The 24,144-nt window shown below is 40.4% G+C and overlaps 1 protein-coding gene and 1 long non-coding RNA gene across 2 annotated transcripts in view; one reads left to right on the top strand and one right to left on the bottom strand.

Moving 5' to 3' along the window:
* Positions 1-2,993: 2,993 nt before the first annotated feature.
* CCNYL1 (cyclin Y like 1) overlaps positions 2,994-24,144 on the bottom strand; it is a 32,628-nt gene continuing 11,477 nt past the window's right edge. The window contains exons 2-10 of the mRNA XM_086897313.1: positions 23,043-23,117; positions 20,775-20,809; positions 19,025-19,125; positions 17,557-17,592; positions 16,767-16,818; positions 13,590-13,709; positions 11,400-11,566; positions 7,529-7,691; positions 2,994-4,733 (exon numbers count right to left, since the gene is read on the bottom strand). Of these exons, the coding sequence (XP_086753439.1) occupies positions 4,617-4,733; positions 7,529-7,691; positions 11,400-11,566; positions 13,590-13,709; positions 16,767-16,818; positions 17,557-17,592; positions 19,025-19,125; positions 20,775-20,809; positions 23,043-23,117 (866 nt within the window). The 3' untranslated portion in view covers positions 2,994-4,616. The remainder of the gene's footprint in view (positions 4,734-7,528; positions 7,692-11,399; positions 11,567-13,589; positions 13,710-16,766; positions 16,819-17,556; positions 17,593-19,024; positions 19,126-20,774; positions 20,810-23,042; positions 23,118-24,144) is intronic.
* Positions 9,768-12,916, top strand: LOC147652213 (uncharacterized). Its single transcript, XR_015289150.1, has 2 exons — positions 9,768-9,825; positions 12,758-12,916. It is a non-coding gene; the product is annotated as an uncharacterized LOC147652213 (long non-coding RNA).

The raw sequence follows: 24,144 nt of genomic DNA on the forward strand, positions 1-24,144 counted from the left end.
GGGCGGCCGTGCTGGCTGTGCCCGTGACCGCGCTGACAGCGCGTTCCCTGACGGGCCAAGGTCACGCCTCGCTGCTAAAAGAGGGTTAACTATCAACTTTTATTGGCGTTCTGCAGTTTCTGCAGTACGTGTCCCTTGCCCCGTGCTGAGATCAGGCCCTGCACAGGTGCCCTTTGATACTCCTAAGGCCAAGCAGATGACAGCTCCTAGGCAAGGGCCCATTTGGGTGGTCGTGTTGCCATCTGCTGTGCGACCTCTCTCGTTGCGAGGAGCACTTGGGGAGGGACAGCAAGGGGTTAAGGCTGGCTCCGTGGTGACTAATGGTGCAGGACTCTGCTATCTAGTTAGGTGTGTAGGCACACACCAGGTCCCACCAGATAGGATCTCTTACCTGGAAGCAGCATTCCAGCGCCCAGTGATAAACCTGACAGTCCCACAGCCTGACTCACCTGATTCTGTAGGGATCTTCCCCCCCATGCTCAAGTACAGGCAAAACACACCATTGGGGCTGATCCTATCGCCCCAATTAGCCAGTTTTGGGGTGTGGAGGGGATGTGAACCACTTCAGCATCAGGTTCTTCTCAAGGAGCTGTGGACACTCACTGCCTGCTCCCAGAAGTAACTCCAGCACCTTGCTGGCAGCCTTGTTGTCATTCTTGCCTGCCAGGAAGCTGTTGTGTCCTCAGCTCCTCATAAACAGGACTTTGGCAGCACTGCCATCCACCGCCTACCTCAAGCCACTGTTTCCGAGCAAGGGAAGGGCCCTTCCTGCAGGCAGCGTGAGTCACCTGCAGGACTCTGTTCCCCTGAGCACACATGTAATCCAGCACAGCTGGCCCAATGCTTGTGCTCCTGTGCTCTCCAGGTTCCCCTTGGCCAACTTAAGCCATCCTCAAGGCAGTCACCGGCTTCCCTGGGGCTGAACAGTGCAAATGCAGCACAAGTTCAGGCTGGGTGGCATGGAGAATGACAGTGCCTGATGCCATGGGGGAATGTGGCTCTTCAAATAGGTTTTAATATCACAGATCTGAAGCCAAACTGGTTATTTCATCTAGAAAATGCCTTGTCTGTGAAGGCAGCCTGAGACTCTCCTAATCCTAAAACAAGCAGGCCCATGCTCTGCCATTTAAGTGCTCTTTTGCCAGTCCATTGAGGGGTGGGTGTTAGTAAGGGCACTACAGTTACTCTGGTAGCACCCTGTAATTCATTCTATGTTGCCGAACAGTTTATTTAGTGCAAGGATAATTTTCCCAGGTTAACAATATGAAATGCCAGTTCTGTGTCATTGTCCTGCACTATGGTGCTGTGGGAAATCCCAGGACAGGATGGGGGCTGCAGCCTGCCCAATGTTGAGCTCTGAATGGAGCAGCTCACCCTGCCCTGAGCACTCCTGCCAACCTCCAGTGCAAGCTCTTGCCTCAATGGCTCTTCTGTCCAATTCTGCTTGCTCAGGGTATGCTTGACACCTATACTCTTATCCAGGAGCAGTGGTCTTGACATTTATTCCATCCCTCAAGTGCCTGTCCTCTTAACTGCCAAACCCGAACTGAAGTACTTCTCATAAAATTCCCTTGGAAACAAAATACACAGTCCCTGTACACAAAGGGAAGGGGCTGCTGGAACCCAAGGGCATCTTGGAGCCCACAAACACCTCCATGGCCTCCTGCCCCTGTTGACTGCTAACACACGCTGCTCCTGCTGGTCTGGCTGGTGCTCACATCACTCTTGCTGGGCCGTAACACAGCTATTGTCTCTGCAAACAGCATTTACTGCCAGATGGGGAGTGCTGCCCTGGAACTGAAAGCAGGTCACCTCAACATAGATTAAATATTATTCAGCTGTTGGATTAAGAAAAACAAGGTACATTGATCCTATGGTGAGTTGTTTTTCCCTGGGAGCAGAGGTAGGTAACAGTCTCTGTAATTCCAGTATTCTGACCATGATTGTCATTTTTTCTTTTGCCTCTTTGAGAAAAGTGTTGCCAGCATATAGACTAGTGCAAATTGGAGGGTATTTCCCCATCACAGTTCATTGTCTAGCAGAACCACCTAAATGCAATTCCTTCAGAAACACTATTACTGTCCAGCACTTTAAAAGGGAGCTGTATTTTTACTGTTTTATTGTTTAGCTAAGAAATACAGTGGCTGTGTTTTCCAGAATCTAACTCTTTTAGGGGTACCAGAAGGGTAAATGGAATTGCTATTTTCTCCCTCTTAAGCTGAGCTGGAGGTCAGGCCTGCTTAGTATCTGCTGAACAGACCAAAATCCCACTGATAATGTGCTCTGGGCTACAGTAAAATTAAAGCCAGGTAATATTCAAAGCAAAATCAGGTTCACAGCAGATGTATCCTGCAGGATGTATTGCAAAAGCAGCCATCAGCTTGAGATGTCATTCATCTGCCATCTAGATCAGCAGGAAGAATCTCCATCTCATCTGGCACAAAAAGGGAAACCAGTGCCCCCAGTCTCTGCTGAGCCGCTCACAGTGAGTGGCTGTTTTTGGAGCAGCCCCACAGCAGAGTGCACCAGACCGATCCCACAGAGCTGAAGGCACCTGGCAGTGCTGAGGGAAGCAAAGCTTGTTAGCAATTAGGTCACAAGTCAATCCAGGAGCTGGTCACTTGTAGCTTCCAATTTCGTGCTCCTCAAGGGAGGACTTAAAAACCATCAAATCGCTTCCAGAGAGACTGGCCCTACTTAAAGACCTTTGAAGTGCAAAGAAACTGTCAGTGAGTGGTTTACTTGAGCAGCCCAAGTCAGGTTCTAAATCCAAAGACCATGTGGGAAGAGCTGGGCAGCCATGCAGGGTTGCACCCCTCCCAGGACTGCCAGACATTGACAGCCCATGGGGAACAAATGAAGGTGATAGGCTGGTGTGGGCAGTGGAGAGGCCTTAACACACACCACTGGGGTTTCTCTTCCTTTTTTTTTTTTCCTTTTTTGAGGGGCAGTAGAATCCAACAGCTGTACAGAACACACCTTTCACCTTTAACTTTAATTAAAATAGAGTTTATTAGCTTTTCTTTTAATACAAACATGAGAAAGGAAAACCACCTGAAGATGTAGTGTTATTTTCAATATTGAATTGTGATCGATACCTGAAGTGCCAAGTTCCGTGGGTTTGGGAGCCAGGGGCTGGCACATTTGCATACTGCAAAAGGCTGTATGCAGCACTTGAACAGCTGAGTGCAGACACACTGATGATGGCACTCAGCCCCACTCCCAAAGGCAGATGGACTTGTTGTTCAGTGTATGTTTCTGGGCCTTGGCTGTAAGAGGAAGTGCACAAAACCCGTGTCATTCGGAGGGAGATCTGCTCCTAGGACACTGCCTAGAACCTATTTGGATCCAAGAAGGGAAGATACTACAAAGACTTGTCACAGGAAGAGTCTAATACTTATCCTGTTTAGAGTTCAGTTCAGAGCTTGTAAGTAAGCTCTGTTCCAAAGTCTCAAAAAGAGCAAACCTCAAGCCTCTAGAGCAGTTGCACAAGATAAAATTCACTTTGGGAAAATAAAAAATAAGGTTTATAGAAAGCTTTTTGATAATTCTCAGTTGAACACAATATTTTTCCATCTACCTTGATAGGTAGTCCAGGATTCTCAAACTCATTATTGTCTCATTATGAATGTAACTGCCTCCCAGGAAACTGAAACCCAAGGAGAGCCAGATGGATGCACAACATCAGCTTTAGGAACTCACTGTATATAGCACAAGAGATCTGCAGTAGAACTCAGAGAAGCATTGCTGCACACACGCCATTCACCACTGGATTGCTACACTGTTTGGGATGGTGATGATGTTTCCAGACCAGCTTTTTCATTCAATGCCTCAGAAAAATACACAGATTACATCTCTTCCAGAGCAATATAAGTATTAGAAAATGAGAGAAGCACCATAATTCACAAGAAATGCAGCATGGACCCTATACATTTTAACAATACATAAAACCGTATCTCTGCCCCCAGTCAAAACATTCAAAGTCTTTTGACAATCTTTACTGGAGTGAAGTTGTGGGTGCAGAGATGGAATTCCTTCCTGCTGGGCAGCTTCTTGGTATGAACACATCACCAATAATAGCAGCTTTTAGTAGCCAAACCAGGGAAAAGCCATCAACATGTGTCTATGCTACTGTTTTCAGCTCCAGAGCGGCTTTATACTTTTAAGAGTCCCATGTGTTGTTTTTGTTAACACTGCATTGACCTGAAATACAAATGCAGTGCGACTCTGGATGGCAGGGGAGAGGAGGGAAGAACATTGTAACTATAGTCATGTGGTTAGTGTTTAAATTCTAAAATTTAAAACTACTTATTATTAAAAACTTCAAGAGTTCACAGCTATAGGCCTACATAGTAAGCAAACATCTGTGGGGGAGAAAAGGAGTTAAGTTTGTTTTTGCACCTCTGGATACATTAGAAGGCGGAGAGAGTTGATTTGACAAAGGTCTTGTCTTTTGCACCAAGTATGTTCCTCAAGCTCTGGGCTCCCTTGGCTGATTGGCTCTCCTCGCTTCCTCTTGCTGGAAGACACCATCACCGCTGGCTTGTGTGCATGGAGTGGTGGATTCCTCCGCTTTGTGTGGATGCTGGCTCCTGGTGCTGCAGCTTGCTCTCTCCTCAGGAGAGGATGGCATTAGAACGGCGGATACCAACTAAGTTATCAGCACTGAAAGATCGTCTCATAGCAGCTTTTGACAAGTCTTTGTATTTGTCTTCACACAGCCGGGAGATTGCCTGGGCACCACAGACAGACACATGAAAAGTCTGTATTAGGAAAGTTTGAACATTCCAAGGGAGGTGTCACTAGCAGTGCAATACCAACAGCACAGGTGTTCTGCAGCAGTGACACTCCTGGCTTTTACCCAGAATAACAATAAATAGGGACTACTCTGGAGGGAAAATAGTAGTGGGGTCTGTCCCCAGGTCACCATAAACCCCAGCCATCAGAAAGGCAGACCTAAAGAAGGTGAGTGGTTTCCATATGCAAGTATCTTCTTTATTTTACTAGTCTCACTATCTAATGAAAAACTTGGATCCATTTCAGACTCAAGTTTGTGGAAGTTCTGCTGAAAATTACCCCTGGTATTACCATGGTACCCATGGTCTGGTACATGCAGCAGCTCAAAAGAAATATTTTATCAGTGCAAAAACACACAAAGGCATTTCTCTGACAGAAAAGGTATAAACTGAAAAGGTTTCTGTGCTCCCTCAGGCATCTTACTCTTGGCTACTCAGGGCAAGCAAGCCAAGGAAATGAATTTCTACTACTTTTTAATTTCTATTAGGGTGTCTATTTTGCCTTTACCTTTCTATGCCCTCACTCCCAACATATTCCCATATGGGAGGGCAGCCGTGGTACTTTATTATAGCAATTAAATATTAGCACATGTAGACATGCGCTAAGTTTTTTCATCCATTTATTGGTTTGTCTCTGCCCTGCTTATCTAGCTATTCTAGTAACAAGCCTAGTTATTTAAATCCTAATAACACAGTTGTCAAAAAAACGCTGTGTCTCTTCCCCTGCAAGGCCTGTTTCTGATTGGAGCCTTCAGGCATTATCAATGCAAATTAATAAGGATACCTGTAATAAAAAAGTCGAACTGAATTTCAGCCCTGTACATTTACTTCCATTAATAATTTACCACCTATCACCAGATGAACTTTCAGAGTCCTGTGTTCAGCTACAAGCCTACACCTTCCCTTTAAGGCAGCACCCATTCAGCACAGCCCAGTGTTCTCCAAGTTCAAAAGGTGAAAAGCACTCTGAGCATGAATAAAGTTCTAAGTGTATTTTAAAATAATTATTTACATTTATTTCTGCCGACCTTCTGGAGGCATGCATTTGGCTCAAGAGTGGCATTCTTTGAGACACTGGCGGCATGAGCTCCTGGTGCAAGACCAGACAGACTCTTCATCCTGCTTTAATGCTAGCACATCAATCACACAGCAACCTGTGTTGACATATTTAGCCCCAGTTGCCCATATGGTGTAAATCAGTTTTCAGTTTCTGGAATTCACCAATTCACTGCTTTATACAGGCTCCTATCAACGGCTTATGTGCTTCTAACCAAAAGGTAGAATTAAAAAATTTAGCAAATAGTCTAAATATTTATCACATTTTAGAATTAAGCCCCTAAATGTCCAATATGCATGCATTAGTAAGTGCACGGTAGCAAATTACATACTGTACTGAAAATTACTCTGGTTTTAAATACCAAGCCCCCAAATACTAAGAAAGAAGAAACAAAACAGGCTCACAATCTGTAAATCATCCACTTATGCCCTGGCACTGAGCAGTTCAGTAAACAATTTCCTGTGGACTATGAACTGCCCTACAACCACATTTACAATTAGTGACAGTGTTAGCTTAAAGTGCAAGTAACAAGGGTGAGACACAAAGCAGAAGAGCTGCATTGCTTAACTTTAAATAGAGGAATTCATAGGCATATCATACTTATCATTCCAAAGGACCAGAAGGGATCACACTTACTCCTGAAGTTCAGGCACTTATGGGACAAAATAAAATCCCTAGTCCTTGGCAGAATTATTGGGGCTGGACAACAGAACAATATAAGCCAGGAATCCACAGCACACCCCTCTCTGAAAGGGACTATGGTTATCAGTGTACACAGGCCCTGTGGTAATGCTTTTGTTGAAAGGTCAACAAAACAACATGCAGAGTCATCAATTAAACCTGGACAGATGAAAGGTTGCATTGATCCAACAAGAAATTTCCTTGGGAACTCAGGTAATTTGTATATTTTCAAAATGTCTTACATATCTCCAGCAACTAGGATGACTGACTCTGCAAAAGTTAAAGCTTTTTAAAATGAGCCTTCGTGCCAGGAAGGCTGCAAGGCCTCCCCACAAGGGCAGCCTTTCCCAAGGAGCAGAAAGGGACAGTAATCTGCATTTACGCTCCTCTGGGCATTCTGAAGGATTCCCAAGGAGGAGCTATTCCAAAAATTTATCCTAAAGCAACATTTCTCTGGAAAGGTGGGAAGCCACAACTTAATTCTGCAGCTGCCCCCAGACAAGTTGTTTATTAAACCATGAGAGCAGTAAGAGCACTCCCTCTAAATCTAAAAGCAGCTGTGCAGTGGGATGCAGTGGGAAACCTTCAGCTGGTAGTATTTAGAAGGGTCTTAGTGTGACTGTCTCTAGGTGCTTGGAATACAGACTGTGACCAGGGAAGGACAGACAATCCATTACATATGACACTAATCCTTTCAATCTTAAGTAGCCTAGCTGAACTACGGTTCCCAAAATAACATCCATTTTATTTTGCTATCTGTTAGATTTTTGTAATCTCCTCCAAAACCCTTCCCTTCCTCAGAATTCTAGCTTAGCCTAGGCATGGTTTCAGAAGTGCTAACTGTATTTATAAAGGGGTTAAATTACCCTGTAATAAACTGATCTAAAAGCTTTTTAGTTTTTCTAACTGCCATTTAACATGACTAGCAACAGATGCTCTTACTACTCATACAAGACAGAGGAGTCCCCTAATCAGCCACTCTCAGACCATTTACCTCCAGCTTCTGTGCTCTCTCTTTACTGAGAGGCTCCAGCAGAAAGCTTAGGTTATTGTCATCTGCTAGGGAGCGAAGATCAAAGTAGTATTTGGCGTAAACACTGGCAGGAACATTGATATTAAACTGCAGTAGCTCCAAGAAGTGTCTTTCCATCTCGTTCCTAGGAGGCGTAAGGGACAGGAGACAAAGGAAAAGAAAGATTGTTTTAGCTGGCTGAAAACACTGAAGAGACCTCAAGCTTGTTTTAAACCCAGCAACTTTGAAACAGGTCACCGAGAGCTCTGCATTATTAGTTTTGAGACAGGTCATTCCCTGGTGCTCAAAACAAGGTGCAGCTTTTGAGTCCTGGCACCTCCGGCTCGGCTCGGAAGGCAGTGCCCTGTCGTGCACTCGCTCGGCTGAGCGGGGAGGTTCATTCTTCGGAGTTCCATTAGTGCAGCTGTACAATTCATGCGCCATTCTCACTCTCATACGGCCCCACACTATAGTGATCAGATGAAAGGAATGATGTATGCTGTTTATTAGCTCTGAAGAACTTGCAGACATTTTCACCAGGCTGATAACAGGAAGGGGGTTTATTGAAGTAGAGGCGGACTAACAAAAGGAGTAGGCAGATCACCACGGCAACAAATGGATCTATGAAGAGCTGCTGCTATTATCTCACAGAAAAAAGCCTCTTGAAGCAACATGGATTCATCTCCAATAAATAAATAAATAAGCAGCATTAGGTGGGAGAAGGAATTTTCTCCTCAATAGCATTAGGCAGGATAACAAAGTACTATGTCAAAGGGCACTGTCCAGTTTTTACACTCTTGTCTGTTTTCACTGGGCAAAACACTTTGAGGAAAGCATGGAGAGTGCCATGACATGAAAAAAACTGCTTCATATACTGTAATGTGGTCAGCTAAAGCACAGATATTCCACAGAAGAAAGACCATGTTTTACAAATTAACCCAAAAAGAAACTGGTGGTACCCAGAGCGAGCAATTCAGTTCACCAACAACAGCAGTCCCTAACAGGTAGCAAAATCTGTTCCAACAGAATTTAGGAGCTGTATAGGCCAACTGTGAATACACCAGAAAATGCACCAAGTCACTGCCAAGGTTGTTACTGCTTTTTTGGGAGCTTTTAAAATGGATGCTTTACCTATCAATGCGGGGGCAAATAAATCAAGGAATTGTCCGTGTTGTCCTGTATTGGGTGGTGGGTCTCAATATGAATAGCAGCTTTGTGCTTCTTTCTATCATAGCAGACTTGAGTATCATTGAACCTAGTGCCAAAATTAATTTCCTGTTCATATGGTCATAAGCCTATAGAAATGTAAATCAGATAATGTTTTGATGATCAGCTGATCAGAGCTTGATTTACCCCGTGAGTAAATGCTCTTCACTGCCCCTTTTGTACTCACTAGGCTAATACATTTTAATTCTGTAAAAATACAATTCTTCATTGGATTAACAAGTCTATTAACAGTGGTTTAAAACCTGGAAAAGGATAATGCCCACGTTTTTTCTGTGCCTTATTTACAAATAGATGTAGCCTAAAGAATGAACAGCATGTGTCCCCTCACAAACAATTGTGGCAAGATTAGCAGCTGTACCGTTAATTTTTCAGCAATTATGGATTCAGTCTCATCAAAGCTAGCAAGTTCTGACAAAGGATGACTTCCAAATGTCAACTGAATTTCCTTTGATTTTTTTCCCATTAGAAAAAAGTAAAACAAAACAAAAAACTATCTCCCAAAACCCAAAAGAAAAATGTCTTTCATTAAAAAAACCCACCTTTGCCTTGGTCAAATAGAAAAGGGCTTGTGATAGAAAAATTTAGGTGACCACTTCAACTATGTTGAGTAGGATAAGGCAAAGGCAAATGACCACATCTGGCAATTGCCAGGCCTGGATCTTGTATCCAGTTGCAGAGCCTGGGATGAACACCCTGTGCCACTGTCAGGAAGGGGGTAGTACAGTGTCTGACCATACCTAAATTCAAAGGTCTAAGTCATCTCAAATGAGATGGGATTACAAAAATCCCATCCTCAAATTGGAGGAAATTCCATCTATTTTCCTTACCATAATCACTGCTTTGAAAATGCAAGTACTGACAATTTCAGGAGACCCAGCATTGGCAATAGAGAATAAATATCCTGCTTGTTATATTTTCAGTGCTATCAATTTGATTTGTCCCAAATAGGGCTAGAAGGAGAGACATCAAAAGAGCAGGATGTACACTCCAGCACTCCTGTCTTTGCTGATCCCACTTCAGCCATCTCAGAGTTATTTGCAGCAACGCTTCAGGTATGTTCCTCAGCTAGATGAGCACTCGGGGCCTGGCTGAGTGGAGATGTACATTGCATAAAATCACTAATTATGCTTTCCAAAAGCAGGGCTGCCACAGTCCTGCATTTTGAGACAAAGAACTCCCAGGAAAGGGGTATGTATAAAACAAGTAATAGTGGTTGCTTTTTGATGTGAAATAATTTGAACAATAAAAATTCTTTTGGTGCAGAAAACTCCCTCATTTTTAGAAATACAACCCCCCATCTAAAAGGAAGAAAACTAGATATTCCTCCTCCTAAAGAGGCCCAAATGACTAAATACTTACTGTATTTTAAGCACTAGTTTGGGCTGAATCCAGGGAAGAGAGCTAGGGGCAAGAACACTGCCCCATGACACAGGCAGCCTCCCAGTGCTGAGTGCAGGGCTCTGCCAGCTCAGTTTGCCCCTGTGCTAGAACTGGCTGTCACTGCACAGGCGTGGACACGTGCCCGGGGCACAGCACCGTGATTAAACTCAAACACACACAAAGCATGTCAAGAAAGCAAGGCCAGAAAGCCTGTGTTTTAAGCTGGACTTGTATAATTTCTACCTGTCATAAAAAGAGAAACAGGAGAACAAGCTAGCAAATAGAATTAAAACAATATTGATGTTTCAAAGCTCTGAGATAGAACTTTGTGAGAAGGAATTAAACAGAAAACCTAATGGGCCAACTACAGTCCTCATAAACACACCTCCAGCCCATAGTATGAGCCTGGAGCCATGAGGATGAATATCTTCCCGTACTACAGAATCTGGCTTAAAACTGAGTGCAGCAAGAAAAGACAGCAGATTCAAAATTTCTGAAAAACTGAAATTCACGTCTAAGACAAAAATACATCTAAGGAACAGCCTTACAAAAACAAGCAGTAATAAGACTGAGGACTTTGTTTTCAGCACTGTAGGCACATCTAAGAACCTACCCAGAGAGGATAGGCTGTAGCAGTAGCTGTGTGTAACACAGGCAACCATAGCTACTCACACAGACAACACCTGCCTGCCAGCAGCAGCACTAGGAGTTCAGACCTTGAGATGCTTAACTGGATACACAAGTACACATGAAAATCACAAATTATGGTTTACCTTGCAATTCTTCAAATTCTAAAATAGAAAAGGCAGAGGACAAATTTAGTTCACTTTTTTTCCCTTCTAGAAAAACCTTTTGATAAGACTATAAATTTAGTTTAGTACCATGGCTCATGACTGAGATAAAGAAGGTAAAGAAAACTAACTTTGAAGTCACACAAGCAAGTCATTAAAATTATTAGTACAAATTTGTCTCAAAGTAGGGTAATTATCCAAAGTTTCCTGAGGTAAAAATGAAGAAGAATGAGGCCAGACACTAAATATAAACTTCATATATATATATATATATATATATATATATATATATATATATATATATATATATATATATATAATAGCAACAGAGATTTTTTCAGCATGATCACAAAAATTGCTATTTAAAAAACCACAAACAACAACAAAAAAAAATCACATACACAAAAACTGCCCAAAAGCTCACCACTGCAGATTACCCAAACATTACAACTTACATGTCCTCAACAGTAATATCCTTCAGTATTTGGCAATAATCCACATTCCACACAGCTTGATCATCCCAGACTTTAGAAGCAAGCAGAATAGCTCCTAGGACTATCCTCTTCCAGTTACTAGGGCATATGTCAATCTCTGCATAGGTTAAAAGCCTTTCCAAATAAACCTATAGAAAGAAGAATGAAAAAAAAACTAAGCAAAACCCCAAAAATTGTATGTGGGGAATTACAACCTGGAGTAGAGCCAAGCAGCAAACATGCCAGTCCAGTGTGATTATTTACTACTGTTAAGTGTATCAGTATCAGTGATTACTATTTACACTTAAGAATCCAAATTTTCAGGAGTTATGGGTTCCATTTTTTATTATCCCACAAGACCTGGACCACCAGGGCACACAATAGCTAGTGAGGTGAGAGTTCTGAGCAGTGAGCACTGCTCCTTCAGGAAGACACAGCTCTGTCACTGAGTCACATTTCACTGGCAGGTTCTCATTAGGGCCTACCTGGATAGCAAATCACTCAACATTACATTAGCCTTTCATCATGGTTAAGGTTCAGCTTAACAGGAAGTGCTAAAACCTGCACTTCGATCTCTAGTGATGGGACAAAGATGTGTTAATTGCTGTCTTTCCACAATGAAAGGGCTTTAGTGCTATTTCTGTTTTACCCTGTATAGAACAGACTTCAACTCCTTCATCTCCATCACCAACTGCTTAGGCAGTGAGACATACCCAAGTCCAAAGATGTGCCTTGGTCTTTTCCTCCCATGAGGTCTCAAACCAACTCTGGGATGTGGAATCTCGCTCCTGCTTGAAAGTTCTCTATTATTCATGCTCCTGTAATGATCTATGTACTGAGTAATATGCACTTTCAAATTTAAATATTAATTGTTTTTAATTTTCTATTCCCTCATCTAAATCCAAGTTTCTAATGTAGCTTCACATAAATTAGTGGGTAAGGGAAGCTCCACCTATTAAGGTCCAAGGGAAGAATTAATCTTTGTCATTGAGGTCTCCCGATGCTTTCTTCACATCCTTGGCTTGTCTAATAGCCTAAAGGTGTTCCTATAATAACAGGGCCATCTAGTGGTAAAATTCACTCTAAAAACGAACTCCATTTCTTGTAAACACTTCACATAGTTTTCTCAGGGTTAGCTGTCATCTTATTCTGTCAAAATTGCTTCCCTGTCTTTGAAAAAGCAAAAACCTCCAACTACTTTCAAAGTTTCAATAGCTCTTAAATATTCAGCCTTTTTAACTACTAATTTCCTTATTAAAGAGAGTCCTTCAAGCTAAGTTTGCTTAATTGCTGTATTGTCTTTTGGTGATAGTTCTGTTCTCCTTTCACCTGTTTTTCAGAAAGAAGCCACAATGAAGACTGAAGTTTAGTGTGCAATGAAGTGCAGTTTGAGAGACAGTCTAAAATACCAATTATATATGTTGTGTTTTTTAAATTTCCTTCCATGTACATATATGCATACACACACATATATATACAAAAATAAAAACTCACTGTCATTGATAAATTTTTAAATGCATCATGCTTTCTGAAATCAAACAACAAACTGTAATGAGATTATTATCTTAATATTGTTTTTAAATTCTAAGTACCCCGAAGTCACCTGGGGAAAAAGTTACAGCCTCTTTGGCTTAATTAAAGAGAAAAAAAGTTTGGTAAAAAGGTGGCAATGATTGAAGAACATAATAATGAGAAAGATCCACTCCTAGAGTTCCTATAGGATTGACTCTTGATCCCTTGAGGGAGGCAGTATTACTTCTGGTAATACGTTCTGGTTAAGATGAACTCAAAACTCACACCTTCCCCTCCACACAGCTGAAAGAAAAAATATCTTTTTGTATGACCTCATCACACCCCACTGTTTACAGCATCCCACTGTTCTGCTCTTCTCAAGCTTCTTCAGTGAGTTCTGTATTATGAAACAAACAGGATTTTATTGGACAAGTAATTAGGCACTACATATTTATATACAGAAAAGGGAATTTCCCTTTTATTTAATCACTTCTGTGACTACTTAGAAATCTCTAATGAACTCACTTGTACTGTGCCTTCATTAATAGGGCTTCATGAGATGCTCTTAACTATTTAAATGTCAGTTCAGCCTGATTCTCTTACTGAGGAGAGGGACAAGTCCTCCAAAAGCTCACACTGCAGCACTAGGGCACCTCTTACCAGTGTCACTATTGCACATTCCGCTGTCAGCTGTGCTGCGCTGAAGAGCGTCCGAACAAACCGGTAGATGTGCTTGTGGTCAGGGTCATGCTTGTAGTAGTCATCTGGGACTTCTTCCCGCTGAAAGAAAGTCCTTGGAATTACTGAAAATCTGTCTTACTTAGCCCGGACTCTAAAGACCAGGTTGTTTCTTCTCACTGAGGTGTATACACCCATCTCCTGTCACAGAGGCAGAACAGAGCTATGCACTCAAAGAAGCAGCCTTGCAATATTGAAACATTCCAAACAAAACACACTAGCTTTAGCTGGTATCTCTCTTCTGAACATTTGTTTGATCTGTAGGACCAACAGAAACGAGCATGAACTACCATCATCACAGCAGGTGCTAACTATTGTCCATGGAACATTCTTCAGACTGAAAGAAATGTAAAAAACAAACGCTTCTCCCTGCAAGAAAATTACAGGTATATACAACCCAGGGGAAACAGTGGCTCTTCAAAAGGCAAAATTAACAGACTTCATGAGATTCCTCTTCCAGCTGAGGAAGCGCTGAAGAAGACATGGCAATAATTCTGTCACAGGTAGAACCAGATGGTAATTTACACTGTCTTCATAGGACCCATTCTCGAGAGACTCCAGAAAGACAACAAAGCTAATGAACAACTAGATTTAACTCCAACAGGGTGCTAAACTGTTTCTAAACACAGGGGAGAAGTTCAGAAATAAACAGTCTGTAAAAGCAATCCTAAAGTGTTTGAGATACGTTCTCATATTCGGCACTTTTTCTGTAGGGATGAAACTTCAAGAGCTCCAGCTCTGCACACTGGTTCTGCAAGACTGATACTGAATATGTTTCTGTTTACAGTCCAAGTTAGACCTGCAGTATGGTTGGCACAGCAGCTGACAACAGCATACCTGCTCAACACTAAGTTAGTAGTTGTAATGTAAGCAAAGCAGCATTTTCCTGTGGTTTTATAGTTTAAAATAGCCAGGGAGCATTGTCAAATAAAATGCAGAGTAAAATGTTAACTTTGTACTGCCCACACAGCCTCCTAATACACCACTAACCAACAGAAGTTATCTCTGCAAGGGGGACATGCAACATTAAGAATAGCATGAGCAGGAACACTGCTCATTCCTGTGATACACATGGTACAAAAGCACATCTAGAAGTACATTTTTGTTGATTGGATGTCCTGAGGTAACCCAGAATGGTATTGTATTCCCAATTATCTGTGCCCAAAAACTGTCATGGTCTCTTTAGGACTCTGCTGTGGGAAGCTGGGGATGGGTAGCTGCTATCCCAGGTGTTTTTAAACTTGGCTCTGGGAGGCAGCTGGGTCCTGCTGATGTGTGGTCTTGGCTCTGCTGACTGCTTGGTCTTGCCTTATGCACAGGCTTGGCCCTTTTTGGGTTCTCTTTTTGGTGGTTTTTTTCCTGGTCTCACAGAGACTGCAATTAGTGGCTTTCTCATCTTGGGAAGGGTATTTCTGGCATTTTGTGTCTCTCCTTGTTCCCACAAGATTCAGCAGTTTGCTATTTATTTACTGTTAGTTTTCACCTGTTGCTGTTTCATTTGTTAGTAAGCTCTTCTTTTTTTACTTACATCTACTTGTATTCATTCCTTATCAGTGGAAAGGGATTGGTTGAACCTACATAGGGAGGCAACTTATTCCATAGTCTTCTCCTTTTAAATTGTCCTAAACAAGACACTGGACTCAGAAAGGAAGCATCAAGATGGTATTTGTGACTAAATCCATGATACCAGTAACTAGGTCCTGTTAGGGTCAACAGAGTTGGTCTGGATTCCTTGTGACTGCATCTTTAGAAGACAAGGTGTTCAGAGATTTCTTCCTGCTAATTAACCTTTCTGAAGGAACAGTAGGTACCCAGGCAAAACACCATTGCTATAGAAACTAACAAGCTGTGTGTGCCTTTCCCTCACAAGGGTGACAATCAGCCATAACTATTTCTGTCTGTATGCTGCAGTAAGATAGAATAGACCTTTAAGTGCTCCCCAGAGGACACAATGATTTTCTTCTCATTAAACAGGAGGTAGGCTATGTGAAAGGATCAAAGGATGACAAGTTGTTAAATAAAGAAATTGTCTGATGGAGTCCATCTTACATAAATAATTTTGAATGCACATCAGACTCAGGCATTTAAAATAGTTTTGGTCCACACTTTTTGTTCTGAAGTGCAGCAGTCCATACAACAAATCTTGGTTAATATAGCTCTTGTCCTGAAGTTCTCCTTTCTTTAATTGCGTGAAGAGTTGTATTTATTTATATTGTACTGTACAATTCCTAGCACAATGGGTCAAATTTAGGGATGAAACTCCAACAAACTTAAAATATTAAATTGTTTATTAAAATCTGTCTGTTAACAAACAAAATCTGTGAAATAGGTTGTACTGCATTCACTCAGGTAAGTCCCAGAAAAAATTCAAATTTTAAAGCCACTCGATCTTTGCTAAATTAATTTCACATGAAAAACAAAGGAAGTGGTTCTGCAGGACAGGCATTAAGCTAGGAGTGCTCAAACTGGATGTGAAAAGTACATGCTCCACTCTTAAGCTTCCCTGTACTATGAGGTTTTGCATCACTAAGAGTGTCAAAAAAGGTGTACCAGGACCAGTCACATTAAAATCACATCATGAATGTTCCTTGCTGTTACTGCAAGCAGTCTTAAGCATATATGCTCTAAAATATTGCCTTTATGTTTTTTTAAAGGCCAAACTCACTGTTGCCTACTTTGTGTGATACTTCATGTATTATATTCTCCTGTCTGCAGTCATTTAAAAGGTTAGGCACATACCTACTAACCATGTCCTCCTACAGAAACAGAAAACACTTCTAATAAAGCAGTATTAAGGAGGGGAAGAAAAGAGATGGACAAGAAATTTCAGACATGGAATACGAAAGAATTTGGCACATGCTTATTTCTATTTATAGTCAAAGCATAAAAGTCAAACATAGTTTGTAACATTTATAAAGACTGGGCTCTGTTCATGATCTAGCTGATCTCAAAAGTCACTGTTTACACTTTGTATTATATATAAAGAGACAATTTAAGATTAATTTGATTGTGGCCTGGTGCTAATACATTTTTATTACTTACAGAATACAATCAAAATGTTATTGATACACATTCATAGGATCCAAAAATAACACTTACTGTAAGAGGATGAGATTTTTCATCAAAAATATCCAATGATCTGTCAGAATCTCTACAAAACAAAAATCTCTGGTTTAGCAATAAGAGTTAACTGGCAATGCTGTGCTCTACTGAAAAACATTGTTCATTAAAGAGGACCAAGAGATATATTTTATAGTTCAGTTTTTCCTAGAGTATGGTATGGAGCTACCCAGTATTTTTGCAAAGCATTTAGTGATGAGTCCTTACAATGAAATATTTAAGGAACTAAACAATGAATAGCTTTCCATGTTCTTGCATTATTCTTACTACAAATTCTCCCTCCAAATGTGAAACTAGATGAAACTCATTAATAGCATTTACTTCAAAAAGTCAGCTGTAATTCAGAAGCATATGCTGGAACTGGCTGTAATGGCAAGAGTGATTTGTACATGGACAGAGTGTTCCTTCACCCATCAAAGCTAATCCTTACCTCTGTGCTCAGGAAAAGCTAAACAAAGGCCAGAGGCTGATTTGTGGTGAGTTAACTGTGTTTTCCTCCCTCCCTGTTTTGGAGTTTTATGTGCCATTGGATGGGTGCATTACTGACCCTTCCACAGCAGCTCAAGAGGGGGTACAATGAGGAAACAGATACAGCATGAAGTGCTGGAGTTTTCACCTCCTTTAACTTTCACCAGCTGTCACTGAAGTGACCAAGACCACATTTGACTCCATGATCTTTAGAGTTTTTTCCCACTCCTAGTGATTCTATCTTTTTATATCCCTGGTTCAAAAAGAAAGTCATATTTCAGGAAAGAAAGAGTTCACTCACCTGTTCTTTATATGGTAAAATATTGCTAATGTTACACTAAAAAACAGAAAAGAAGAATAAAGATTTAACAAAGCATATTCCATGTACAGTATTCCACTGCAAAAGCTGTCATTCAGTGCATAATGTTACAGATCCATTTTGCAATGAGCTCCTCTCACATCCCCCAGTACTACACATCTCATTTCTGATGCTTAACTGTCTGGACAGAAATTGGCCAAATCAAATCTGGCAGCCAAACTACTTTTACATTCATTGTACAGATATTTGTGCAACAAAATAACTGTTAAGTGGCATTTTCAACATGTACTTTCATTTCCTGATTAGGTGATATTTAGTGAAAATGTGGACTATTCCAAACTAAAATGTAAGCTCTCCTTGGTGTTACATATAGCACTACGGAGATTCTGCAGATGTTTTAACCCTGTCTGGTTGTCTAATTTAGGAACTGTCTAAAAAAGAGATGGTGTTACGCCAGCATAATCCAAGAAGTGGACAAGAACAGATTTCAGTCTCTGCTAAATGAGGCAATAGGTTTCATATAGTAACACTCATCTGCTGTGGCCAATTTCAGATTCTTTACTCATGGTGATAACACGAATGCTGCCATCACAGGAACCTGTCACAAAAACTTCTGATCTGCTGTCAGCTGTACAACACTTTAAAATGGCACAAGCATAGCTTTTTAGGTTTTTGTTTTTCTCTAGAAAAGGAGAAGTGACATGCTGCATACCTTTGTCTGAAACCACGTTTTAAAGTAACAAATGAACTTAGACATTTCCAAACTCTACAACAATATTAAATCAGTAAAGCTTTCTGGACCTCAACCTACTCAGCCTTCCTTTCCCCTGAAGCAGGATAAAACTCTCTTCTTGATTCTCAGCTGGTATCATCTAAGTGCAAATAACTGACTTTCTGGTATCCAGAAAAATAGGCCCAGCAGCCATTTACATTAGAGACCATAATTATCACCTACCTAAAATAACAAATATGTGAGGAGAAGGCAGCAAGGCCAGCACTAAACCCCAAGTCAGCAACATGCTGGTTTTCCACAACTAGAGGGCAGACTAATACCACTGGCAAGTACCAAACGCATTCCTGCAACTTCTGCCACTCCACAAAAATCCATTTCAAGTTTTCCCAGGTCAAGAATTTCTTGATTTGGCTTTCAGTGTGAACTAAACTCCCCACCTCAACACATGCTTTCAAACCCACAATGCTGACACACTTCTGCACTGCCTCACAATGAGAACAGCTTTGAAATAGGACAGTCCGTGAGCTCTGTGACTGAAACAAGTGCTCCCTCCAGCAGTCAATTACACAGACCTCTACACCCCTTCCATGACCAACCTGCAGAAGCAGTGCTGTCATTCAAGGGTGCAGTTGGTTTTGGAACAGACAAGACCCCCAGAAAATCCCAAATAACCCTTACAATGCCACTCAAGCCCCTGCTGATGACAAGGGTCCTTACCACTTTATTGTGCTTCTAAGGTTAGGCTGACTGACCGTGCTGTCATCTATAAATATTGTTGAGCATGAGCTGTATTTTTTTGTAAGCTGACCAGGAGAAACCTTGAGGAAAGAAAAAAAGAAGAAAATAATTGAAATATATTCAAGAAGAGGGATTCTGTAAGCTTTTGTTTAGCACACTGAGTACTGGCTTTACACCTCCAGTGGTTACTGCACAGGTCCCTGTGGATGGTTGCAATGTAAGCTACGCTGTAGCCATCTAGTTCCTTTCTGTAAGATACTTTTATAAACCATCCCTTGTATTACACAACATGATTTTAGATGATTTACATCAGAAATAGCTGAGCTAAAGCAGCAAATCCTGATTTTCTCAGTTCTCTCCCATTCCATTCTTGTCAGTTTGTGTCCCAGTCTTCCCTCTCTGTGATGTACTCTATTAGATTTCCCTGTGACTCCATAATCACCATCTCCCTTCCTTTGTATCCTATACCTTTCACAGTTTCTGGCTATCCAGTTTAACATTTGGGGCTTTGTCATGTTAGAGTTTCAAAAAAGAGAAACCTTTTCCTGGCATGGGTCCCTTCACACATGTCCTGTTTTAGCATCTGGGATCTGGAAACAGAGTACTGCTATTACTCTTACTTTTGCTATTATTATTTAGAGCTAGTAATATGCTCCACATCACCCATCCTAATCCTGTCCATCCTGCCCACCCAGGCTTCCCTGAGCATTTTCAGAGAATGCCTTGCACTACAGATAGGACATCATAACTGAGGGAGGAATTCTAATCAAACAATTCAACATTCATTAGTTTTCACCAGAGTTTTTCTAAACGTCTTGTCTAAAACTTGAAAGTCTTTCATACGAAAATGTTCACACCCTTCAAAATTCAACAGCTGCCTAGGAATATCTCCCCTTCCAGCTGAAGTTTGTCAGCAAAAACACTCCAATCACACTTCACCTTGGTACTGGCAGACCAAAGTTGGAATTGTAACAAAAAAAGAAAGAGAGAAAAAAGGTATAAGGATCATCCCCACTCCTTCTCCTTGCATAATCATGCAAAATAAGAGACCTGAAATACCATTATCTTACCACTACTTTGTCAGTAGACACTTTTGATACTTTTTTAAACTTTATGTTACTAACTTTCATTCTTCCCTTTACTAGTCAATGATTTTATTCACTTTATTTCACTTATTAATGACATTGCATCTTTTTTCTTTTGGCTGTTTTTTTGGTAAGTGAAGTGTCCAAGCCAAATAATATTTGTGGAAGAAGCTCAGAGCATATTTTCAGATTTTAAAACTAACGGAGTATCACTTGTTTATTACACTGATGATATTTGTCCATTCTCTTTTCATACTGGATACACTTCTTAAAATAAGTCCCATAGCAATACTCAATTAGCAAGTCATTCAAGACTTGCCATCTCAGCTGAGAAATTAATGCAGTTTTATTTCTGTTTAAAAAAAATACAGACAGGTTGGCTTACATTTATTCTCTTCTGTTCTGAAATGGTTAAGACTGACAATAAAAAAATTCATTTTTATTCTTTTGACATCAGCCATTCTATGCTTTGTGATATTGTGCCTGTTTATTGCTTCGAGATGGGCAAAGATAATTCAGTTTCACCTTTCTAACGAGGATTTGGAACATGTGTAAGACTATATACCTAGAACTAGTACAGTTGTTTCCTTGACCTTGTCTTTGACCCAATATCCTAATATTTACATAGAATACAGTTTACTTACATGGTTTATATGGTTACTCTTCCTCTTCTCTCGCACTACAAAGAGGGAAAAAGAATGTGAACTGAAAAGTTTCCCAATTTACATTCAACAAAGTCATTATACTAACCAAGTTTTCTAAAGTGTGGGAGCATTCAAAGTTTCGAATTTTACTTTAGGTGTCTGGAAAAGTAGTTTGAGGGAAAAAAAAAATGTTTTATCAATGTAGTAAGCAACATACTCCTTCTGTCTACCCACATGTACACTCAGGAACAGCTACTTCCCATCACACTAAGGGGAAAAATGTCTCAGCTTTGAAAAGATGTTGTGTATCATGAAAAACAGATGATTTCAGGTAGTTCAAACAGACAGTGTCCACCATCCAACAGCAAAGAGAAGCAAAACCAGCACACCATGAGCCTGACAAATGCACACAAGGAAGAAGTGAGGTGCCCAGCATTATTTACATGCTCTCTCTCCTCCTATTAGACAGCAGAAGGTAAAAGACTATTTCACTATACACAGGATGCTGGCACAAGCTGTGGTCCTATTTATCATACAACTGCAACCATGTCATTTGATCATTTTAAACTGTGTTAGTCTTTCAAAAGAGACTGCAAGGTTAAACTTCCAGCTGTGACAGCAGCAATTACAGCAGTGTGTGAGGGAGAGCTGAGAGCTGCACACATGCACAAAGTATACAAATGTGACCAGCATGGACAGGCACCTCTCCAAAGTTCTAACCTCAGATCATTCCCACTCTTCAGCAGGACACGTTCTCTTACATATTTAGAAAAACTGACAATTGGAAAAGAGTATCCACATTTTTTTAGTCTTTTTGCATAAATCAAAACTCATCATTCTGATAGCATCTCACTGAGAGAGAACTTAAGGATATTAATTCTACCAATTCTACGGAAGGTCAACTAAAGAAGAATGAGGGAAATTAGAAAATAAATTATTCTGCCTGACTTCTCCATAAAAATCAATTAATTTAATACCAACTTCACAGAATAGTTTAATATTACTACCTCACTAAGAGGAGCCTTTTCCTACATGAACACAGGTCTACACAATTCAATACATTTCATTTGAAGAAAAAGAAATGACGTTTGAAAGCAATACTACCCCCAACAAGCCTGTTCACGTAGTTTGAACATTTTCTGCAGCAAGGCTGGAAGACTGCACAGTGAAAGTGTTCATGAACTCTGTCAGCATGTGAGCTGCACCTTCAGCACTGTTCATCTCAGAGGTGTCTGAAACAAGCAGGTCAGAGCCTCTGCTGTTTGAAGACTGACCTCAGAGGCCCCAAAAAAAGAGGTCTTTACATTTCCTTGGTATCATCTCTTCTGAAGAGCCGGGCTAGTGCTTGCTCCCACTGCTCACAGATTATCTGAGCACTGCAAAGTTGATACGACTGACAATTCTACCACTTGCCACAAGACTGAATAGCAGGACAACAACTGACAGACCTGTCAAAATAATTACTTTCTGTGGCAAAGCTGTGCCAAGTTAAAAGACACACTGCAGCTTTCCATCAACACATCCAACCTCAAGTGCATCACTTTCTTAGCAAAACAGTGCTTTAAACAAGAAACAATTATAAAAGAAACAGAAGCATTTAAAAAAGATTATCTTATTTTTTTTTTAGTTGCAACTTCAAAATGTCCTGTTGTCAGAATTTGCTTTTATTTGTGCAATATAGAAATGCCCCCACTTTTTGAAAGCCTTTTGGAATGCACAGGCTATAGCAACAGTTTCAAAATTGAGTTATCATGTAAACATTGGATCTGCAAAGAAATTGAAAATCCCAATACATCTATGTAATTAAAACTGGGATTGGAGAGTATTTATCCTCTAAAACTATTCAAACAGTTTAAAACATATTCAGAAGCAAATTATATAGATGAATGGCTTGGGCTTATTATTTATTACAGAGAATTTAATTATTTTCTTAACTATAGTTTTTTTTTCTTTAAAACTGTACTTGAAACAGTCCTTGGCCATTAAAAAACCCACAATTGCTTGAAACTTGAATTACACTAATGAAGAGATCTTTGCTCCTTCAGACTATTAGGATCTGCACACTGAAATCTGATGCTTAAGCATTTTAAAGATCAAGTGATTTTAAGTGTTAAGTAAAATGGTCTATAAACACATTTCCATGTAAATACATAAATTACTAATCCCTATGCTTTGAAAAAATTGAAGCACTGTTCTTGAGCTGTTACATTTAGTTATTTTTCTAATTTTTTCCTGTTTTTTGTTAAATTGGAAAAAACCTTAGCTTACCATCTGTTTGTGACTTGCTCAGGAAAATTGTGCTTGCTCTGGGATGATCAGATGGATTAGATTCCAAGGCTAAATCTGAAATAGAAAGGACAAAAAAATGAGATACCTTTAATTTAAAGATGAAAACTGCAACAATTCCCACCCAGCCTCCAAGTGCTCAAGCACAGTGATGGAAACAAGATCAAACCCACGTAGAATGGGCTGTCTCTGAAACAAAATCATACTTTTGCCAAGATGAATAAAAATTTTACATTTTCCCTCTGAAAAAAAACCCAACAAAGTGGACAGGGAGATCTCAAAAAACCCACTTATCTTCAGAAGTCAATCTGTGGCCCTGCATGTTAAGGTAGCTGGGTGTGGGGCATGTGCCCAGTAGTGAGCAGAAAGCTGGAACTTTATCAAAAAACTAATTTAAAAAAACCCCACCAAAACAACAAAAAATTATCACTGCTGATCTTACCCTCTGTGGTCTTTCCCTCTATGCTTTATGTACCAAAGACAGCAGGAAACAATCTCTGTGGTGTTACAAAAGAACCTAATAAGTAACATTTACAATACTGATAAATATCAAAACATGGAGCTTACACTATTCAGTTCTTTGGGAATTTCAAATAAAACCATGTAAAGCTAAAATAGAGTTATTGAAGAATGAAATAACTGCCTTAATCCTTTGCCACAACAGAGCAGTGATGGCATTAGAAGAGGATATATTACTCCCTTAGATTAAAATGGAAGTGATCACAAAAGTTTGTTGATGAAACTGTGACCATCATGATGAAATTCTGAGCTGCCTTAGCTTTGACAGAAGAAACAGCTGTTCTGAGGAAGTCATGCTACAGACACAGTGACTTATGTGAACACATGAACAGAATAATCTAGGAGTGTGATCCTCTAAATCCTGGAAAGAGCAGTTTTGCATACATTTACAGTGTCATTCTTATGCCATGCCAGTCATACAAGCAGACACACTCATGTATGAGCACTTGCACTTTTAAATGTTCAAGGTGGAACACCAACACAGCTGCCACACCCTTAAAAAGCAAAGCCATCTAAGAATCGCCATCAACTTTTAATTAAAAAAAAACATAATCTTTTATGCACC

This window comes from Cyanistes caeruleus, chromosome 7 (genome assembly GCF_971803275.1).
Source record: "Cyanistes caeruleus chromosome 7, bCyaCae1.hap1.1, whole genome shotgun sequence".
Classification (NCBI taxonomy): Eukaryota; Metazoa; Chordata; class Aves; order Passeriformes; family Paridae; genus Cyanistes; species Cyanistes caeruleus.